Source organism: Panthera onca, chromosome A1 (assembly GCF_046562875.1).
Source record: "Panthera onca isolate mPanOnc1 chromosome A1, mPanOnc1 haplotype 2, whole genome shotgun sequence".
Taxonomy (NCBI): domain Eukaryota; kingdom Metazoa; phylum Chordata; class Mammalia; order Carnivora; family Felidae; genus Panthera; species Panthera onca.
The window spans coordinates 152,426,221-152,450,144 of record NC_138339.1 but is presented as its reverse complement, the minus strand read 5'-3'; the positions used below and the strand labels follow the sequence as shown (position 1 = coordinate 152,450,144).

The window sequence follows — 23,924 nt, the reverse complement described above, 5'->3', positions numbered from 1 at the left end:
AAGTCTGCTAGAACTGATACATGAATTTAGCAAAGTTGCAGGATACAAAATCAATGTACAGAAATCAGTTTCATCCTTATACATAACAATGAAGCAACAGAAAGACAAATAAAGAAACTGATCCCATTCACAATTGCACCAAGAAGCATAAAATACCTAGGAATAAATCTAACCAAAGATGTAAAAGATCTGTGTGCTGAAAACTATAGAAAGTTTATGAAGGTAATTGAAGAAGATATAAAGAAATGGAAAGACATTCCCTGCTCATGGATTGGAAGAATAAATATTGTCAAAATGTCAATGCTACCCAAAGCTATCTACACATTCAAAGCAATCCCAATCAAAATTGCACCAGCATTCTTCTCGAAACTTGAACAAGCAATCCTAAAAATCATATGGAACCACAAAAGGCCCCGAATAGCCAAAGTAATTTTGAAGAAGAAGACCAAAGCAGGAGGCATCACAATCCCAGATTTTAGCCTCTACTACCAAGCTGTCATCATCAAGACAGCATGGTATTGGCATAAAAACAGACACATAGACCAATGGAATAGAATAGAAACCCCAGAACTAGACCCACAAACGTATGGCCAACTAATCTTTGACAAAGCAGGAGAGAGCATCCAGTTGAAAAAAGACAGTCTCTTTAACAAATGGTGCTGGGAGAACTGGACAGCAACATGCAGAAGGTTGAAACTAGACCACTTTCTCACACCATTCACAAAAACAAACTCAAAATGGATGAAGGACCTGAATGTGAGACAGGAAACCATCAAAACCTTAGAGGAGAAAGCAGGAAAAGACCTCTCTGACCTCAGCCGTAACAATCTCTTACTAGACACATCCCCAAAGACAAGGGAATTAAAAGCAAAAATGAACTACTGGGACCTTATGAAGATAAAAAGCTTCTGCACAGCAAAGGAAACAACCAACAAAACTAAAAGGCAACCAACGGAATGGGAAAAGATATTTGCAAATGACATATCGGACAAAGGGCTAGTATCCAAAATCTATAAAGAGCTCACCAAACTCCACACCCAAAAAACAAATAACCCAGTGAAGAAATGGGCAGAAAACATGAATAGACACTTCTCTAAAGAAGACATCCAGATGGCCAACAGGCACACGAAAAGATGCTCAACGTCGCTCCTCATCAGGGAAATACAAATCAAAACCACACTCAGATATCACCTCACTCCAGTCAGAGTGGCCAAAATGAACAAATCAGGAGACTATAGATGCTGGAGAGGATGTGGAGAAACGGGAACCCTCTTGCACTGTTGGTGGGAATGCAAATTGGTGAAGCCACTCTGGAAAACAGTGTGGAGGTTCCTCAGAAAATTAAAAATAGACCTACCCTATGACCCAGCAGTAGCACTGCTAGGAATTTACCCAAGGGATACAGGAGTACTGATGCATAGGGGCACTTGTACCCAATGTTTATAGCAGCACTCTCAACAATAGCCAAATTATGGAAAGAGCCTAAATGTCCATCAACTGATGAATGGATAAAGAAATTGTGGTTTATATAACAATGGAGTACTACGTGGCAATGAGAAAGAATGAAATATGGCCCTTTGTAGCAACGTGGATGGAACTGGAGATTGTGATGCTAAGTGAAATAAGCCATACAGAGAAAGACAGATACCATATGTTTTCACTCTTATGTGGATCCTGAGAAACTTAACAGAAGACCATTGGGGAAGGGTAGTGGAAAAAAAAATTTACAGACAGGGAAGGAGGCAAACAATAAGAGACTCTTAAAAACTGAGAATAAACTGAAGGTTGGCGGGGCGGTGGGAGGGAGGGGTAAGTGGGTGATGGACATTGAAGAAGGCACCTGTTGGGATGAGCACTGGGTTTTGTATGGAAGCCAATTTGGCAATAAGTTTCATATTTTGTTTTAAAAAAGTAACTTGTCATGATGAGCACTGGGTAATGTATAGAATTGTTGAATCACTATATTGTACACCTGAAACTAATATACCACTGTATGTTAAATATACTAGAATTTTCAAAAAAACCTAATAAATAAAAAAAAATGTACAATTCACAAGAAAAAAAAAAAATTCAGGCTACCCGAGAAAAACTTAAATATTTCTAATAGGGCATATAGCTAAGAATCTGTTTTTTGTTTTTTTTTTCCTGTATGTTACATGTCATTTGGTCAACAGTCTTTGGATTATTAGATTTTTAACAAGGTAAATAAATTATATCTTTAATAAAAAAATGACTACAAAAGTGTAAAAAAAGTAAAAATCTAAGGAAAACAATATAAATAAAACAAAATAAATCATAAATAAAGCATTACTGTCATACAAAAAGTAATAAGATCAGTTTTATTAGGCAAAATAATAATAATAATAATAATAATAGTGACACCAAGCAGCGCTTCCTTCAATCCTGTCTAACATAGTATCAGAACCACTTTAGGTGTTTAAACTTACAACTTCCCTTGTATGAAAAATATCATGAAGCAATGACTTACTTTTCTTATCTTGAACTGGATTTTCTCTCTCAAATGTAGCCATTTCCTGCCTACAAAGGAAAGAGATAATAACATGATACACTCCAGTTATCTGAAGCTGAAAACACACTTGAAGGAAATGTTTCACTGCTCTTAACATAAAGTCATTGGTAGATTTAGAATTCAAGTGTTAATTGAAATTAAATCCTGCTTACTTTGTTTCTGAAAAACCATGAAATAGAGCTGATAGCACTGTGAGAGTTGATGGTTATGTTAATTAAGTTGATGAGGGGGGTTCTTTTCACAAGGTATACATAAATCACATTTGCTTTAAGTATTTTAAAATTTTGTCAATTTTAACTCAATGAAGCAGGAAAGAAAAACCCAAAGTCTAGCAAAAAAATAAGAAGCAGAGAATAAAACTCCATATTTTATGAAACTTAAAGAATTACTAGACCATCATACTAGGTATAATATCATATGTATGTGGAACATATGTGCAATATAGTGATAGTTGGAACAATTTGAGGGAGAATATTGAAAGGCAATTTATTTCTCTGTTGTTCTTGATGAGGGAGGTAAATAAGGTAAAAAAAAAAAAAAAAGGGAAGGTAAATAAGCAGGTCCAAAAAATTCAGAACACAAATTTACAATGACCTAAATTAATAAGTGCAGACTGGTGATGAGAGAAATAGAGATTATCTCTACAGTGACACGATTCCACACCAGAACAGGGAGTGAGTGGCTAAAAGGAGATTGAGTACCAACACATGGTCTACTATTTCTCTGTTTCTCAGTCTCATAAACTTGAGGGAAAATGTAGACAAAGAATTTTGTAATGACCTGCCCACCTCAAAGAGGGCAATATACACAGAACAGAGATGTGCCCACTGCAGAGGAAGAATTTTTGGTGAGGAGGCAGTCCGAGACAACATACCAAAAGCAAAGCCTGAATCTTAGCTTATTTCTCCTTTGTATCTTCCCTAAAGAAATACACAAAGGTACACACACACCATGTTATCTCATCTACTTCCATTCAAAACACTAAGCACAAAGTTGCAAACATGAATTAGATAAAATAATAATAAGAAGAAGAAGAAGAAGAAAGCAGAAAATATATTAAAGGCAGATAGATGTAATATGTTAATTATTATTAAAAATAATAAATGGATAAAGTAAGTGGCTAGCATAAAGCAGGAAAACAATTGAAAGAAACGATAAAATATTTAGAGAGATTAAAACAGCACTAAAAGCATCAATATGTAAAATCAATTATTTCTAAAACAAGCCAGCAGCATATGCTTGAAATAAACATTAACTTGTAGAAAATGAGAATGTAGTATGGTTAGAGAAAGGAAAATAAAACATAAAGAGATGATGTCATACATACAGAATAGTTAATCTTGGAGATGAGAACCACATAAATGAAACAAAACCATTCAAAGATACAATAAGATACCTGAAATAAAGACTTCAGCCTGAAAATTGATTTTATGGAGAACAAACACAAATCACATGGAATATTGAGATATGCAATAGATTCTGCACTTCAAGAATAATGATAAATTCTAAAACATCCATGAGGAAAACATTGTGAAACTACTTCATCAGTGAGGTGAGTTTAAGGTAGCCCAAACTTCCATCTGAAGGCAAGCCCACAAAATGGTGAGGAAAATAGGATTACAAGAATCCTATGACTTTCCAATAAATGAAAATGGGTATTGTCAAATATATTAGTATTGAGGGGATATAAAACCTATGAATTCTTTAGGAAAAAAGAACAAATCAGAAGATAACTGTAAAACCATATTTCAATTTTATAAAATGCAAAGTCGTGTTATAAAGAAGTTGTTGAATGATGAATCTAACCTGTGCAGCCAGCTCTGTGGTTGAAGGTCTGGCCATAATTCATCTAACTTGAGTTTTGTCCTTATAAGAAGAGGCAATTTGGACACAGATAGTCATAGAGCAAAGATGATATGAAGACACAGGGAAAAGATAGGGATATAAGCCAAAGTGAGAGGCCTGAGAAGAGACTCACTCCCTAGCACTTTGATCTTGGATTTGAGGCATCAAGAATTGTGACAAAATTTATTTCTGTTGAATTTCCCAGTTTGTGGAACTTCATCATGGTAGCCCAAGCAAAACGAATGCAGCCTAATATGTGGAAATTAGTTCAGACAATATTAAGTGTTAATACATACTCACTTTTATCCTCTTTGTTTCCTGCAAGGGAGTTGCCTGTTATTCCCCAACCTACCTTGACCCTTCCACCACATGGGTCTACACACACATTACAAGATAAAGACAATAAACTGCTCTCATTTCAGAACAAAGATGGACAGGATATGACATAGATAAAGACAAAACCACAAATACCTACAAATGTGATGAACTATTACTTACCAAAATAGAATCAATATGAAGCAAAGAAAAAAAAATGAACACAAACTGAAACAAAGTAGTAGTAGATTAATTTCTCTCAGACAGCAAGAAAAAATCAAGAAAAATAAAAACAGAGAATATCTGAAATACATAATTAATCAAGTTTCCTGGGGCACCTGGGTGGCTCAGTTGGTTAAGCGCTACCTTCAGCTTAGGTCAAGATCTCGTAGTCTGTGAGTTCAAGCCCCGCATCGGGTTCTGGGGCTGACAGCTCAGAGCCTAGAGCCTTCTTCAGGTTCTGTGTCCCTTTCTCTCTCTGTCCCTCTCCTGCTTGCTCTCTCTCTCTCTCTCTCAAATGAATAAACATTAAAAAAAAATTAAACATCAAGTTTTCCTAATAGATAAATTTCAAAAAGTATGACCCTTAAAAAACCCGTCATTGTAATTTTCAAAGTCTATGGGGCATAATAAACAAAATGCTAACTAATACTTATCAAATGCTGGTTCCACTCAGGCATTGTACTAATGTATGAATGTTAATTTTTAAAATGTTACCTTTACAATATAAAGTTACAGTATTTTTAATTTTAAAATTATTTTCCATATGAAGAAACCACAATTTAAAGAATATAAGTAACTTGTTTCAATGTTGAGGCACAATAGATGGTAAAGAACTTTGATAAAATCCACAAGCAGAAATAACATTACAATGCAATAAAATCAGAACTTATTATCAAAAATAGAAAACAGAAGATGGCGGCGTAGGAGGACGCGGGGCTCACAGCGCGTCCGGCCGATCACTTAGATTCTACCTACACCTGCCTAAAGAACCCAGAAAACCGCCAGAGGATTAGCAGAAGGGAGTCTCCGGAGTCAAGCGCAGACTAGAGGCCCACGGAAGAGGGTAGGAAGGGCGGCGAGGCGGTGCGCGCTCCACGGACTGGCGGGAGGGAGCCGGGGCGGAGGGGCGGCTCACCGGCCAAGCAGAGCCCCCGAGTCTGGCTGGCAAAAGCGGAGGGGCCGGACGGACTGTGTTCCTCCAGCAAGCGCGAATTAGCGTCTGGGAGGTCATAAGTTAACAGCTCTGCTCGGAAAGCGGGAAGGCTGGAGGACAAAGGGAGGGAGAGCTGCTGAGCCCCCGGACGGCAGAGCTCAGCTTGGCGGGGAACAAAGGCGCCAGCGCCATCTCCCCCGCCCATCCCCCAGCCAAAATCCCAAAGGGAACCAGTTCCTGCCAGGGAACTTGCTCGCTCCGCGCAAACACCCAACTCTGTGCTTCTGCGGAGCCAAACCTCCGGCAGCTGATCTGACTCCCTCCCGCTGCCACAGGGCTCCTCCTGAAGTGGATCACCTAAGGAGAAGCGAGCTAAGCCTGCCCCTCCAGCCCCCGTGCACCTTGCCTACCCACCCCAGCTAATACGCCAGATCCCCAGCAACACAAGCCTGGCAGTGTGCAAGTAGCCCAGACGGGACACGCCACCCCACAGTGAATCCCGCCCCTAGGAGAGGGGAAGAGAAGGCACACACCAGTCTGACTGTGGCCCCAGCAGTGGGCTGGGGGCAGACGTCGGGTCGGACTGCAGCCCCGCCCACTAACTCCAGTTATACACCACAGCACAGGGGAAGTGCACTGCAGGTCCTCACCACGCCAGGGACTCTCCAAAATGACCAAACGGAAGAATTCCCCTCAGAAGAATCTCCAGGAAATAACAACAGCTAATGAACTGATCAAAAAGGATTTAAATAATATAACAGAAAGTGAATTTAGAATAATAGTCATAAAATTAATCGCTGGGCTTGAAAACAGTATACAGGACAGCAGAGAATCTCTTGCCATAAAGATCGAGGGACTAAGGAACAGTCACGAGGAGTTGAAAAACGCTTTAAACGAAATGCAAAACAAAATGGAAACCACAATGGCTCGGCTTGAAGAGGCAGAGGAGAGAATAGGTGAACTAGAAGATAAAGTTATGGAAAAAGAGGAAGCTGAAAGAAAGAGAGATAAAAAAATCCAGGAGTATGAGGGGAAAATTAGAGAACTAAGTGATACACTAAAAAAAAATAATATACGCATAATTGGTATCCCAGAGGAGGAAGAGAGAGGGAAGGGTGCTGAAGGGGTACTTGAACAAATTATAGCTGAGAACTTCCCTGAACTGGGGAAGGAAAAAGGCATTGAAATCCAAGAGGCACAGAGAACTCCCTTCAGACGTAACTTGAATCGATCTTCTGCACGACATATCATAGTGAAACTGGCAAAATACAAGGATAAAGAGAAAATTCTGAAAGCAGCAAGGGATAAACGTGCCCTCACATATAAAGGGAGACCTATAAGACTCGTGACTGATCTCTCCTTTGAAACTTGGCAGGCCAGAAAGGCTTGGCACGATATCTACAGTGTGCTAAACAGAAAAAATATGCAGCCGAGAATCCTTTATCCAGCAAGTCTGTCATTTAGAAAAGAAGGAGAGATAAAGGTCTGCCCAAACAAACAAAAACTGAAGGAATTTGTCACCACGAAACCAGCCCTACAAGAGATCCTAAGGGGGATCCTGTGAGACAAAGTACCAGAGACATCACTACAAGCATAAAACATACAGACATCACAATGACTCTAAACCCATATCTTTCTATAATAACACTGAATGTAAATGGATTAAATGCGCCAACTAAAAGACATAGGGTATCAGAATGGATAAAAAAACAAGACCCATCTATTTGCTGTCTACAAGAGACTCATTTTAGATCTGAGGACACCTTTAGATTGAGAGTGAGGGGATGGAGAACTATGTATCATGCTCCTGGAAGCCAAAAGAAAGCTGGAGTAGCCATACTTATATCAGACAAACTAGACTTTAAATTAAAGGCTGTAACAAGAGATGAAGAAGGGCATTATATAATAATCACAGGGTCTATCCACCAGGAAGAGCTAACTATTATAAATGTCTATGCGCCAAATACCCGAGCCCCCAGATATATAAAACAATTACTCATAAACATAAGCAACCTTATTGATAAGAATGTGGTCATTGCAGGGGACTTTAACACCCCACTTACAGAAATGGATAGATCATCTAGACACACAGTCAATAAAGAAACAAGGGCCCTGAATGATACATTGGATCAGATGGACTTGACAGATATATTTAGAACTCTGCATCCCAAAGCAACAGAATATACTTTCTTCTCGAGTGCACATGGAACATTCTCCAAGATAGATCATATACTGGGTCACAAAACAGCCCTTCATAAGTTTACAAGAATTGAAATTATACCATGCATACTTTCAGACCACAATGCTATGAAGCTTGAAATCAACCACAGGAAAAAGTCTGGAAAACCTCCAAAAGCATGGAGGTTAAAGAACACCCTACTAACGAATGAGTGGGTCAACCAGGCAATTAGAGAAGAAATTAAAATATACATGGAAACAAACGAAAATGAAAATACAACAATCCAAACGCTTTGGGATGCAGCGAAGGCAGTCCTGAGAGGAAAATACATTGCAATCCAGGCCTATCTCAAGAAACAAGAAAAATCCCAAATACAAAATCTAACAGCACACCTAAAGGAAATAGAAGCAGAACAGCAAAGGCAGCCTAAACCCAGCAGAAGAAGAGAAATAAGAAAGATCAGAGCAGAAATAAACAATATAGAATCTAAAAAAACTGTAGAGCAGATCAACGAAACCAAGAGTTGGTTTTTTGAAAAAATAAACAAAATTGACAAACCTCTAGCCAGGCTTCTCAAAAAGAAAAGGGAGATGACCCAAATAGATAAAATCATGAATGAAAATGGAATGATTACAACCAATCCCTCAGAGATACAAACAATTATCAGGGAATACTATGAAAAATTATATGCCAGCAAATTGGACAACCTGGAAGAAATGGACAAATTTCTAAACACCCACACTCTTCCAAAACTCAATCAGGAGGAAATAGAAAGCTTGAACAGACCCATAACCAGTGAAGAAATTGAATCGGTTATCAAAAATCTCCCAACAAAGAAGAGTCCAGGGCCAGATGGCTTCCCAGGGGAGTTCTACCAGACATTTAAAGCAGAGATAATACCTATCCTTCTCAAGCTATTCCAAGAAATAGAAAGGGAAGGAAAACTTCCAGACTCATTCTATGAAGCCAGTATTACTTTGATTCCTAAACCAGACAGAGACCCAGTAAAAAAAGAGAACTACAGGCCAATATCCCTGATGAATATGGATGCAAAAATTCTTAATAAGATACTACCAAATCGAATTCAACAGCATATACAAAGAATTATTCACCATGATCAAGTGGGATTCATTCCTGGGATGCAGGGCTGGTTCAACATTCGCAAATCGATCAACGTGATACATCACATTAACAAAAAAAAAGAGAAGAACCATATGATCCTGTCAATCGATGCAGAAAAGGCCTTTGACAAAATCCAGCACCCTTTCTTAATAAAAACCCTTGAGAAAGTCGGGATAGAAGGAACATACTTAAAGATCATAAAGGCCATTTATGAAAAGCCCACAGCTAACATCATCCTCAACGGGGAAAAACTGAGAGCTTTTTCCCTGAGATCAGGAACACGACAGGGATGCCCACTGTCACCGCTGCTGTTTAACATAGTGCTGGAAGTTCTAGCATCAGCAATCAGACAACAAAAGGAAATCAAAGGCATCAAAATTGGCAAAGATGAAGTCAAGCTTTCGCTTTTTGCAGATGACATGATATTATACATGGAAAATCCGATAGACTCCACCAAAAGTCTGCTAGAACTGATACATGAATTCAGCAAAGTTGCAGGATACAAAATCAATGTGCAGAAATCAGTTGCATTCTTATACACTAACAATGAAGCAACAGAAAGACAAATGAAGAAACTGATCCCATTCACAATTGCACCAAGTAGCATAAAATACCTAGGAATAAATCTAACCAAAGATGTAAAAGATCTGTATGCTGAAAACTATAGAAAGCTTATGCAGGTAATTGAAGAAGATATAAAGAGATGGAAAGACATTCCCTGCTCATGGATTGGAAGAATAAATATTGTCAAAATGTCAATACTACCCAAAGCTATCTACACATTCAATGCAATCCCAATCAAAATTGCACCAGCATTCTTCTCGAAACTAGAACAAGCAATCCTAAAATTCATATGGAACCACAAAAGGCCCCGAATAGCCAAAGTAATTTTGAAGAAGAAGACCAAAGCAGGAGGCATCACAATCCCAGACTTTAGCCTCTACTACCAAGCTGTCATCATCAAGACAGCATGGTATTGGCATAAAAACAGACACATAGACCAATGGAATAGAATAGAAACCCCAGAACTAGACCCACAAACGTATGGCCAACTCATCTTTGACAAAGCAGGAAAGAACATCCAATGGAAAAAAGACAGTCTCTTTAACAAATGGTGCTGGGAGAACTGGACAGCAACATGCAGAAGGTTGAAACTAGACCACTTTCTCACACCATTCACAAAAATAAACTCAAAATGGATAAAGGACCTGAATGTGAGACAGGAAACCATCAAAACCTTAGAGGAGAAAGCAGGAAAAGACCTCTCTGACCTCAGCCGTAGCAATCTCTTACTCGGCACATCCCCAAAGGCAAGGGAATTAAAAGCAAAAGTGAATTACTGGGACCTTATGAAGATAAAAAGCTTCTGCACAGCAAAGGAAACAACCAACAAAACTAAAAGGCAACCAACGGAATGGGAAAAGATATTTGCAAATGACACATCAGACAAAGGGCTAGTATCCAAAATCTATAAAGAGCTCATCAAACTCCACACCCGAAAAACAAATAACCTAGTGAAGAAATGGGCAGAAAACATGAATAGACACTTCTCTAAAGAAGACATCCGGATGGCCAACAGGCACATGAAAAGATGTTCAACGTCGCTCCTTATCAGGGAAATACAAATCAAAACCACACTCAGATACCACCTCATGCCAGTCAGAGTGGCCAAAATGAAGAAATCAGGAGACTATAGATGCTGGAGAGGATGTGGAGAAACAGGAACCCTCTTGCACTGTTGGTGGGAATGCAAATTGGTGCAGCCGCTCTGGAAAGCAGTGTGGAGGTTCCTCAGAAAATTAAAAATAGACCTACCCTATGACCCAGCAATAGCACTGCTAGGAATTTATCCAAGGGATACAGGAGTACTGATGCATAGGGGCACCTGTACCCCAATGTTTATAGCGGCACTCTCAACAATAGCCAAATTATGGAAAGAGCCTAAATGTCCATCAACTGATGAATGGATAAAGAAATTGTGGTTTATATACACAATGGAATACTACGTGGCAATGAGAAAAAATGAAATATGGCCTTTTGTAGCAACATGGATGGAACTGGAGAGTGTGATGCTAAGTGAAATAAGCCATACAGAGAAAGACAGATACCATATGTTTTCACTCTTATGTGGATTCTGAGAAACTTAACAGAAACCCATGGGGGAGGGAAAGGAAAAAAAAGGAGGTTAGAGTGGGAGAGAGCCAAAGCATAAGAGACTGTTAAAAACTGAGAACAAACTGAGGGTTGATGGGGGGTGGGAGGGAGGGCAGGGTGGGAGGGAGGGCAGGGTGGGTGATGGGTATTGAGGAGGGCACCTTTTGGGATGAGCACTGGGTGTTGTATGGAAACCAATTTGACAGTAAATTTCATATATTAAAAAATAAAAATAAATAAATAAATAAATAAAAATAACAAAAAAAAAAATAGAAAACAAATTTGGAATTAAAAACAACTCATATTCAAGAAAACATAAAAAGCAAAGTAACAAAATGTTGGAAAATAATATTTCCTTTAGCAACACATGGGATACATATAGATAAAATATTATTTAGAGAAAAATTTATATTCATGCATGTCCAATTTTTAAATAAGAAAAAAAAATAGAAAACACAAAATTTAAGTTTTGAATTCTAAGCAATTAGACGAGCAACAGTGAAAAAATAAGGAAAGCAAAAATAAAAACCTCATAATGATAAAAACAATGATACTGTGACATCTTGAGAAAAAAAGCAAAACAGAAATCAGATCAGTGGTTGCCAGGGGTTGCTGGTGAGGGGAAAAGTGATAAAAATATTCCATATCTTAATTGAGATGACATGAATGTATGTTTTTCTAAACTTATCACACAATTTACCTAACAGTGTGAACTTTATGGTACTATAGCTCTATAAAACTATATTTTAAAAAACTAAGTGACTTGAAAGAGCTCATACTATCCTTAAACATATGTTTAAAATAATGAATTAAATGATAATATTCTAGTGAAAATAAGATAACCAAAACTGACTCAGGAAGATGCACAGAACATAACATCATTCAAAGAACATCATCCTATCAAACTAGCCAAAAATGAAACTGAATTTAATTCTAGCCCACTTAAGTCTTATGTTATATATATGATTACAATTGACTTGGGTAGTCAAAACAATTGAAATCTTCCTCACCAAGCTGACTGGTTAAAGTTCTGAATCCTATTCATAAAATTTGCAGTCACTCTGGAAAATGGTTTGGAGGTTCCTCTAAAAGTTCAAAATAGAACTACACTGATGATCCAGCAATCACACTACTAGGTATTTACCCAAAGGATACAAAAACACAAATTCAAATGGATATATGCACCCTGATGTTTATAGCAGCATTATCTACAATAGCCAAGATATGGAAGCCCAAATATCCATGGAATATTACTCAGGCATAAAAAAAGAATGAAATCTTTTCGTCTGCAATGACATGGATGGAGCTAGAGAGTATTATGCTAAGTGAAATAAGTTGATCAGACAAATGTCACATGATCTCACTCATATGTGGACTTTAAGAAACAAAATAGATGAGTAAAGGGTAAAGAGAGAGAGAAAGAAAGGCAAACCAAGAAGCAGACTATTAACTATAGACAGCAAACTGATGGCTACCAGAGGGGAGGTGGGTGGGGGATGAATGAAATAGATGAAGGGGATTAAGTCCCCCCTTAGCATAAGCACTGAGTAATCTATAGAATATTGAATCAATATATTGTATGCCTGAAACTAATATAACACTCTATGTTAACTAACTGGAATTAAAATAAAACTTCAAAAAAATCGTTTGGATGGGAACACCGTAGAACATTTCATTTTTCTTAATTTAGTTATTGTCTGTTTATAATAAAAACTTGCATGTATTTGAAAATGTCAACACTTCAATTCCTTTAAAAGGGAAAATTAGAAAAGAACAGTAGCATAGATCTCATTTCAGACATGATAAAGCAAAAACCAAATTTAAATGACTTTGCGTTGTATAGAATGTATTTGTGGCAGCCTGAGAAAAAGATCTTGGTTCAATAACATCACCTCTTCAGCTACACACTATAAAGGGGAGTTCATTACAATGGCGGCATAGCCACCCTACTGTCTCTACCTTTTCCTCTGTGAAAAGAAAGCGTAAATTAAATACTTAGGGAATGGCTAATTACTCCAAACATCATTTCATATCACCAACAAATATGGGCCTTCCCCTCAATCCCTCATTCTTTCACACTTAGAGAAAAAGAAACCATCTCATAGATAAAAACCCAGATGATGAGACGCAATGATTAGGAAAGAGGTTGAATACAAAGATATGAAAATCCCATGGTCAGCAAAGAAGGGAGGGTGTTTCTTTCTATATAAGCTGGGGCAAGTTATCAGTGTGAGATAGCTGTTGTTTTTCCACTCTTTTTTTTTTTTTTTTTTTTTTTTTTTTTTTTTTTTTTTTTTTTACTTTGAGTATCTTGTAAATGTTGGGCAACAGAGAGACAATGGCAAGTCAAGCAGTGGTCAGAGATTCAAAGAGCACATGGACTATAAAAAGCTAAACTAACAAATATAAGATTACCAGTTGATAGAAAGGTTTAATGCAGTACAGGAAATCCATGGGGTGTGGACGCAATGTTCTCACATCATGTACTTAAGGACATTTTTGGGAGAACAGTGTGAGAGTCAAAATTTCCAGGAAGAGATACTTTCAGGCATAAGAACAGAAAATAAAAACCATGAGTGCTAAAAGAGCAGTACTAGTGCACAGTAGGGCATTGACTTCAGGCTGAGCTTGGTGGCTTAAAGAACATTAAATGACAGCAGAATTCCTGGAAGATAATGGCTGAGGATGGGGAGTGGGGAATGAGAGTAGAGAGGCATGCAGGGGTCAATCCTTATAGGATTGTAGTCCCTGGTGAAGAGTTTGTATTTTATTCTGAATACAGTGTAGAACAATTGAAGGGTCTCGAGGAAAAAGCATGATGAGACTTATATTTCCCAAAAATTATTCTAAGTGTGAAGAATAAGTTGGAAGTGTGTCCATTGTAAATAGCCAACCTGAAATAACCATCCTTTATTTCAGTTTTGTTTGTGCATGTACTTTGTATAACCATGAAGAAATGAAACATGTGCACCAATAGCCCATTATTTTTAGGGTCTCCAAATAAACTTCTGCCAAGTCTTAGAGGCAAAGACCAAAGAATTCTATCATTCTGTCCAGCTCTAAGAGGTCTCAAATAAGATGTTAACTTTTGTGAGACAGAGATTCTCAGTCTCTTGTGAGACAGAGATAAATCTCAGAGAAAAATACTCTGATATGCTGTGTTCTTACCATTTTCGTTCCACATGTTGGTTTACTTTCTTGTGCTTCTTTTGATTGTTTCTCAGGCAACTAGATGGAAACACATAGAAAAGAAGAGATTCTTATCTCCCTTCAAATAAATGTCTTCACCCCCTTTTCTTGCTTTCCTTACCGTTAAAACAAAGTCTGCCTTTTCTTTTTGACAAACTTCTTTGTCCTTTAGAAAGGGCAGGCAGTCACAGATATAGAATGCAGTTCAGAAATTAACCACAAGAGGCCAAGCCTACAATAGGATGAAATGGCTACAGTCTGACCTGTCAGAAGGTGGTGGGAGGGGCCAAGAATAGAGAAAGATCCTAACCACAGAAAGGCTTGACTTCTCTAGGATGACCAGAGGAGACCAGCTTCTCAGGTGCATCCATCCCTGTGGAATACTAGCACTATCAACCTTGGCCATGTGATCCAGAGCAAGATTCTTCAAGCCTTGCTGTTTGGCCATACATATACATACAGAACATTATGATCCTCACCCACCTTCAGAGAAGTTTGTTGTGCATATTACTCTTGATGTTTTCCCACCAACTATCATCATCCTTATAAGAATCAAGCAAGCACTCAGTGATGGAATTGAGGTGAGAGAAATCAGTGGCTTTCTTGCTTATATAAAAGTGAGATACAGACCCAAGCTTGTGATTCAGTGAATCAAATTTTCTTCTACACCAGTTGTCCAAATCGTATTTCTTTGAATGTTTTCTTTTCCTATATTATCACATCCCAAACATGTGTCTGTTCTCCTGCTTCTATATAGAAGATTGTATGCAAAATATCCCAGACTATGATAGCAAGATCCCCACTCTTGCTTGCCATCAATATTTACAGAAGACTTTTCCTCAGTGTTCATGTTTAAAAGCTCAATATCATCATCATATATGGGCATATTTGACCAGTAAGCAAAGAATAGAATACATATGTATTTGTTAAATACAAAGTAAATCAGATTTTTGGAAGAAGAGTCCTTTGTGGAGATAAGTTCTGACAAAAAGATTTCTGGATAATATTCACTAACGGTTAAATTTGGATGTAATGATTACCAAATAGCATAGACTGCAAATCAGACAACATTTAATTTTAGTGTCCTATGTGCTCTGTTCTTTTTCCCTAGAGCCTGGTTTTCTCATAATTCCATTTTTCTAAATGGGCCAATGAAGAATCTTATAAAACAATTCTCCTTGAGATTATTAATAGTTCACTGACTTGTCCTTCTAAGACATGTTTGCATTTTAAAGTTAAAAAAAAAAACATAAAATCCTTAACATTAGCAGGAACCTAATTGAAATTCCATGTCATTATTACTGAACATAAATGAACACTAAATTCTGCTGTACACTAAGTATTTCTTTAATCAAGCAAAATTTAGATAATGTCAGGCCATAAACATTTGTTGGCTGAATTAAGGAATCATTAAAACTAATAATTAAAACAATAGACATTAAATTAACCTTAAAATGTATCTTGGTCAAAGTGTTGAGATCAAACGTGATTTTTCCATACTTTCTGTGTTTTTTGACAATTAATTTTTTTTTTTTACTTCCCAAATATTTGGCATAAGTTTCAAACATTATAACTTCATAAAGGAAATCTAAATACCAAAAAATCAACAATTTTCACTTGATTTCTTTTTTTTTTATTTTTTTAACGTTTATTTATTTTTGAGACAGAGAGAGACAGAGCATGAACAGGGGAAGGGCAGAGAGAGAGGGAGACACAGAATCCGAAGCAGGATCCAGGCTCTGAGCCATCAGCCCAGAGCCCGACGCAGGGCTCGAACTCACAGACTGCAAGATCGTGACCTGAGTTGAAGTCGGATGCTTAACCGACTGAGCCACCCAGGTGCCCCTTCACCTGATTTCTTTATGAAGTAAATCGAAAATCAAAAATTAAATATCTAAAAATGTACATATGTCAGGCACTGTAATGTAATAACTAATCCTTATTTTAAAGAAGGAAACAATAAAGAAAATTTCCTGAAATACTCTTAAAATGATATGAAAGCCATAGAAGACAATTTTCAGGATATAAATAAAGGGAAATGTGAAGAAAATGAGCTGTTAAAATACATTCATAAGAGGAAACAAATGATTGAAAATGACAACGTAAGCAGATATCTCAAGAAGTTGGAAAAAAGAAAGAAGAAATAAGGAAAGTTATGGAAAGAAATGTGGTAGAGAACTAAATATTAGAAAAGGATAAAATTGGCAGGATGAGCAAAAATCTGGCAAAGTCGATTAAGTAAAAAGAAAAGGGGAATTAAACAAACATGAAAACACATTTCAGAGAGTTGCCTGAGTGGCTCAGTCAGTTAAGTATCCGACTCGCTTTCAGTTCAGGTCATGATCACAGGGTCGTGAGATTGGGCCCCACATTCTGTGCTGACAACATGGAACCTGCTTGGGATTCTCTCTCTTCCCCTCTCTCTCTGCCCCTCCTCTGCTTGCTCTCTCGCACTTTAAATAAATAAATAAATAAATAGGTAAATAGAATAAGTGCTACAGAGATAAAAACAAATAGTATGAACTATCACATAATAAACATGATGACTTAAAATAGATATCTCAGAAAAACAAAGTGCAAGGGACACCTGGGTGGCTCAGTTGGCTGAGCGTCCAACTCTTGATTTTGGCTCAGGTCATGATCTCAGAACTTGTGAGTTCAAGCCCTGAGTCAGGCTCTGCTCTGACAGCACAGAGCCTGCTTGGGATGCTCTGTCTCCCTCTCTGTCTGCCCCTCCCTGGTTCATAGTCTCTCTCTCTCTCTCTCTCTCTCAAAAATAAACATTTTTTTTAAGTCTTTAAGAATTTCACAAGATTATCTCATTATTTTCTATAATTACTGTATGATGTGGTTGTTATTATTACCCTTATATACTATGATCATGAAATAACTAAACAGGCAAATAAATGTGGGTTGCACGGTTGGACATATTGATTAATTGGTAATGGGAGATATTTTATTCCAGTAAGTAAAATAAGGTAATTTCTGTCTAGAGCACCCCTTTCACTGGTGATTTTTTTTATTTATCCAGAATATTTTTTTTTTACATTACAAAACAATTTTGTCAATTATATCTTAGTAAAGTTAGGGAAAAAATATGTACCTCCCAAGGAAAGTCTACAAACTGCCTATGGAGTATCCCTCTCCGCCAACTTCAACCTTGGATTTGATCAAGAAGCTAGATATAAACATCAGTTTATAATTACAACTTATAAGAGACATATTTGAAACAACAGCATACAAATGTAACCAATAAAATCCAGATCATTTCTTCAACAGATAAATTCCAAGAGGGATAAACAAGAGTGGAAAAAACCCTAACAGTTCAAAGGAACTTTAGACAGCTATTACTTAAGTGGAATATATGAGTAGTATTTGGATTTTTTTAAGTTTTTATTTTAATTTCAGTTACCTAATATACAGTATTATATTAATTTCAAATTTTCAATATACTAATTCAATGCTTCCATATATTACCTGGTGCTCATCAAAACAAGTGTACTCCTTAATCCCCAACAATGATGTAACCCATCCCCCCACCTGCCTCCCCTCTGGTAGCCATTAGTTTTTCTCTCTATAATTAAGAGGTCATTTCTTGATTTGTCTCTCTCTTATTTTTTTCCATTGGCTCATTTGTTTTGTTTCTTAAATTCCATATATGAGTGAAATCATATAGTATTTGTCTTTCTCTGACTTATTTTGCTTAACATAATACTCTCTAGCTCCATCCATGTCATTGTAAATGGCAAGATTTCATTCTCTTTTGTGGCTAAATAATATTCCATTGTATATACATACCACATCTTTATCCATTCATCAATCCATGGATACTGGGGTTGCCTCTATATCTTGGCTATTGTAAACAATGTTGCTATAAACAAAGGGGTGCATGTATCCCTTTGAATTTGTGTTCCTGTATTATTTGGGTAAATTATTGGTGAGATTTGGAAAGCACATTAGCATCATTGCTTGGAGGTCATACAATTAGATAAAAAGGGAATAGATAGTTCCCAATAAATTTCACCTTGGAAATCCCTTCTTGCTTTTCCTATAGTACTGGATACATTCCTTGGTTTCTTTGATTCCATATCCCCGTATTCAAAGTAGGGGTATGAATATTGCCAGATCCTAGATTTAGTAGTGAAGATAAAATGAAACAATTCATATAAGCTAGAAAGAACATGGTAGGTGATTAATCAGTGATAGCTGTTTTTTAACTACTTGTTTTCAGGTTCTTGTGCTATATAGTGTATATTTTGTCTCAGTGAATCACTCACAGGAATTATGTAGTTCACAAGGAACATCATTCAATGAACATTTATCCTCTGACTCCTGGAAGTAATCACTGACTGCAGATTATTTTATCTATGCAGTCACAAACTCTCTAAGAGCCAAATATCTGCATGTGTGTTTTCTTCCCCAAGTTTAGAACTTCTTTAGAATTATTTTCCCTTTAGTTTCAAATTTAGTTGCATTATGACCAGACAGCTGGTGTGGAGTTAAGTGCCCGTGTTTCAAACAGTGTTATTATCAGAGTGCCTGCATGGCTCAGTCAATTAAGTGTCCAACTCTTGATTTTGGTTCAGGTCATGATCTCATGGTTTGTGACACTGAGCCCCACACTGGGCTCTGTTCTGACAGCATGGAGCCTGCTTGGAATACTCTCTCCCTTTTTCTCTGCTCCCCACTGCTCTTTATCTCCCTCCCCCACTCTTTCTCTCAAAATAAATAAACATTAAAAAATAAAATTTAAAAATCAATGCAAAAAGGGACACGACTAAAAATGGAAAACTCCTTTTAATCTCAGTATTCTGAAGCAGATCATCTTTCTGGAATGAGAATTATACATGCTTCTTCATAACAGCCAAAAGAAAAAAAAATATATAGAAAGCCTACTTTCCATAGAGCATAAGCACAAGTTTCAGGGATTTTTCAGGTTTTAAAGGCACTGTCATTGTAATCAGAGGATCCATAATCTAAAAGACTTGTATATGTATAATCATGACACTAGGTAGAATGTGGTTAGCGTCATAAATGCACATAAACCATTTACAAGTCACAAAAACGTGAAAGGATAATTTCTGGCAGAGATAAGTAAGATGTAGCATTTGGCCAGGGCATTGAAGAATGAATATTTTGATAAGGAAAGATGGTTGAAAATGTGCTTTTGACTAAGAGTTCTGATAGCCAGTGCACACAAGCTTAAAATTAAAAGAGTAACCAGTGGTCAGATTGATAAGGATATAAGGTCCATAAAACATATTTATGGTAGAAAGGGCAGAAAAGTATATTTAACAAAATTAATTATACTTTCTTTAAATCCTTGCTTTGTGCTAAGTTCTAGAGAGACACAGAGACAAGGCAACAATTACCCTTGAGAGATTCCCTAGTAAATAGAAAAAAGTTGATTAGAGTTTGGTTGCTAAGTCAAGTGATGGAGGCAATGCCCAAAGTGATAAGAGAACAAGAAGGAGGGACTTAGTAAAACAGAATATATAAGACCTCAAATTGCAAAACAAGTGGTATATAATTTACATGTTAGGTAGTGGGAAATGGATGTGCCCACTGAAACACAGGAGTAAGGTGATTAGAGTTTTGCCATGGGCAGATTAACGCAGTTGTGTCAAAGAACACAACCAAGTGGCCAAGTTACATTAAATAATGCTCAACATTACTAATCACTAGGGAAACACATATCAAAACCACTTTCTCAAAACCAATATTTCTCCCTCAAAATAAATAAACAAAAAAAAGTGGGCAGAGGATCTAAATAGACATTGTTCCAAATAAGACATACAAATGGCCAATAGGTCCATGAAAATATGTCCCATGTCACTAATTAGTGGGGGAATGCAAATCAAAACCACAATGAGATATCACCTCACACCTGTTAGAATAGCTACCATCAAGAAGAAGAAATCAAGTGTTGGCAAGGATGTAGAGAAAACGGAACCCTTTTACACTGTTGGTAGAAATGTAAGTTGACCTAGCCACTATGGAAAGCAATTTTTGAATTAAAAATTGAACTACCATATAATTCAACAATCCCGCTTCTGTATATACAGCCAAAGGAAATGAAAACAGGGTATCAAAGAGATATCTGCACTGCAATGTTTATTGCAAAATGACTTACACTACTCAGGATGTGGAAACAATCTAAGTGACTATCAATAGACAAGTATATAGAGAAGATGTGACAGATGATGGATGGATGGATAGATAGATAGATAGATAGATAGATAATATATGTTATGTATTATATAATATAAGGCATGACCTTGAGGGCATTATGCTAAGTGAAATAAGCCAGACAGAGAAAGACAAATATCCCGTATATGTGCAATTTTAAAAAGCTAAATTAGTAGAAACCAAGAGTAGAATGGTGGTTACCAGGGCCGGGGGTGGGGAATTAGGGAGATATTATTTAAGGGCCCAAACTTGCAATGAATACATAAATATGTCCTGGAGATGTAACTAATAGTATAGTGATTATAATCAATAAGATTATATCGTAAATTTCAAACTTGCTAAGGGACTAGATCTTAATTGTTCCAATCACAAAAAAAAAAAAAGAAATGATAATTTATGTGTTGTGATAGAGGTGTTTGTTAACACTATGGCAGTAACACAGTACAACATATATACGTATCAAAGTAGCAAGTGGTGCACTTTAAATGTGTACAATGTTACATGTAAATTATATCTTAATTTTATTTTTACTTTTTTAAATTTTTTTTAATGTTTCTTTATTTCTGAGACAGAGAGAGACAGAGCATGAGTGGGGGAGGGGCAGAGAGAGAGAAGGAGACACAGAATCGGAAGCAGGCTCCAGGCTCTGAGCTGTCAGCACAGAGCCCAACGCGGGGCTTGAACTCACAAACCGTGAGATCATGACCTGAGCCAAAGTCGGTCGCTCAACCGACTGAGCCACCTAGGCGTCCCTATGTCTTAATTTTAAAGATCTACTCATGCTATATAACACAAGATAATAAGATTGTGTGGGAGGAGTTAGGGTAAGTGGATGGGAGAGTGAGGTGCTGAAAAACAATCCTCTAAGATTAAGCAGAGTGATGCCTATTATCCATATATATTCTACAACTTCAAAAGCACTCAAAGAAGATAAGGAAGGATAAAGTCACCACAAAAAGGCACTACTTAGATCAAAAGGATTGGTGTACATTATTTTGTATCCATGACTTTCAAGAACCTGACTGTTTATTCTCATACAGAGAGACCCCATGAAGTTGAAGAGTGGGAAGATAAATCCCATACCCAGATGAGAATAGAAAGATGCAGAAAGATTCAAGTGACTACAGACCAAGTTTCCTGAATAAAATGCAAAATGCACAGTTAAATTTGAATTTCAGATAAAGAACAAATAATTTGTTTAGTATAAGTATGACCAAGCAATAATGCTCCAAATATTACATAAGGCATATATACACTAAAAAAAATGTTTATCTGAATTCAAACTTGAATTGGCATCCTGTGTTTTTATTTTCTAAATATGGTAACCTTACAACCTTTCCAAAGTAAGGCAAAAGAAGGAGTGAGTAAACTGAGGCAGCGAGAGGTCACTGTGAGTTCTAAAAGAATGCTGTCTTCAGGTACACACCTCTTAAAGCAAACTGTCTCATCATTCAAAATGCATACACCCAGTCTCCTTTTCCCTCTTCTTCCAAGAAACAGCCTTGCCCAGAGCCAGACTTACTTGAGTTCTCTCAGTAGAGAATTCCCCATTCTCTCACTGTGACCCTGTTTTTCAGCTCCTGAGTTTCACTCCACTTTCGGCAACAATGGGCACAGTTATGAGCAGGACGTTGCATCTGACCACTGGCTTGTGTGGTCACAACCATGAGCTGCTAAGGGCTGGGCATGGTAGAGAAGGCAGGAACTGCTCTGAAGGGGAGGGGGAAAGGAAGACATGTGTGTGTGCTTGTGTGTAAAGAAATATCAAGCTGAAACATCAGAGATTAAACCTAACGTTCTGTGTTCACTTTGCTTTCAAGGAAATTCCAGATTGGAGACTCAGAAGGGGTAGGGGCTTAACTATTCTTCAGAAATCTGAGATCTCCAAAATACCAATATTTTGTCCTCTTCCAAACACACAAAAAGAAAGCTTCTTGTAGGGAATGTGTAAAAAAAAGTGAAATTTGCTTGTCCCTGGGGTTGTAAAAATTAAATCAAACATAAATGTTTTTCCTAAGAGGTCTAATACTTCAAAAAAATAAGGTGTAAAAAAGAGAGAAAAAGTATGAAAATAGAAGAGTACTGATGTTATTCAAGCTAGGTAAAGAAGCAAATGTGCTTCTTCCTGTTGTTCCAAGGCTAGTGTTGCAATGGGGAAAGAGAAGAGCCTGGCAGACCCATCTCTACCATCTGGTCTCCCACTTCCTCCCCTACACCACCCAGCAGAGCCACAGAGTACAAGCTGGCCTCAGTGATAATTTCCAGACAGGCGATTAGCTGACTGCTGACCCTGAGTTGTTGCTGTTGGGGGAATGAAGTAGCTTATTCACAATGTCTCTCACCCAACAGAGTGTAGAACAGATAAAAACTTCAGTTTTTATCCAACAAGGAATTGATTTGCTAACTTCAGAATTACATGCTCATCTATCCCAAAGTGTTTTTTTCAACTGTACGATGACACCAAGACTGAGGAAGTTTGTTACTGCTCCCCATCAGCAGAGCTCAAGGGTTTCAAATGCTTTGCAATCATTTCTAAATATTGTATTACTCTTTTTTGTTTCAATCAGAGCATGGGAAAACTGTATTTGAAGCAGGACTGTCACACACCGCATGCTGGGGTTATGCTTTACCAAATTCATATTTGAGAACTTATGCACCAAACCCTGTTTCCCAGACTTTCACATCTTACCAATCATCAGAGGACTCTGTTAAATGCAAATTGTGATTCTGTCAAACTCAGCTCAACATTCTGCCATTCTAACAAGCTGCTGGTCATGCCACTCCAGCAGTTCCTTTGAGTAGCTAGACACTAGGCCACCAATCCTCCGAGTGTTGTTACTGAATATAGTTACACTCTGGTGAATTTGGCTGTATATACACAGTCATGATAATACCATCATCACAATCAAAGTTATAAGGGTATATATCACCTCCAAAAGTAGTTTCCTTATGTCCTTTTGGGCTGTGTGTGTGTGTTAAAAATACTTAACATGAGTTATATTCTTCTAACAAATTTTTAAGTTTTTAAGTGTGCTTTTGTCCCTTTACTTTACCTTGATAAGGTGGTATATAAGCTCTCATGTTTTATTGCTCCATTAGAAATTCACTTCCTTGCTGTGAAACTCCATGAATGTAAAACTAAAAATTAATAAATTTGTAAGCTTTGTCTCAGTTAATCTGTCTGTTGTTAGTTTAATTCACAAGACCCCAGGAACCATGTTTTTACTGAAGCTTTTACTAAGTTT

General features: G+C 37.2%; 1 protein-coding gene across 2 annotated transcripts in view; it reads right to left on the bottom strand.

The window, feature by feature from the left end:
• The window catches only part of GCSAML (germinal center associated signaling and motility like), a 49,903-nt gene extending 27,520 nt beyond the window's left edge, over positions 1–22,383 (bottom strand). The window contains exons 1-3 of one of the 2 annotated variants that reach the window (XM_078452571.2): positions 22,202–22,383; positions 14,470–14,529; positions 2,489–2,538 (exon numbers count right to left, since the gene is read on the bottom strand). In XM_078452571.2, coding sequence (XP_078308697.2) covers positions 2,489–2,538; positions 14,470–14,529; positions 22,202–22,230 — 139 coding nt within the window. In that variant the 5' untranslated portion in view covers positions 22,231–22,383. The remainder of the gene's footprint in view (positions 1–2,488; positions 2,539–14,469; positions 14,530–22,201) is intronic. The other variant, XM_078452572.2, reaches the window with a different exon arrangement.
• Between the last annotated feature and the right edge of the window lie 1,541 nt (positions 22,384–23,924).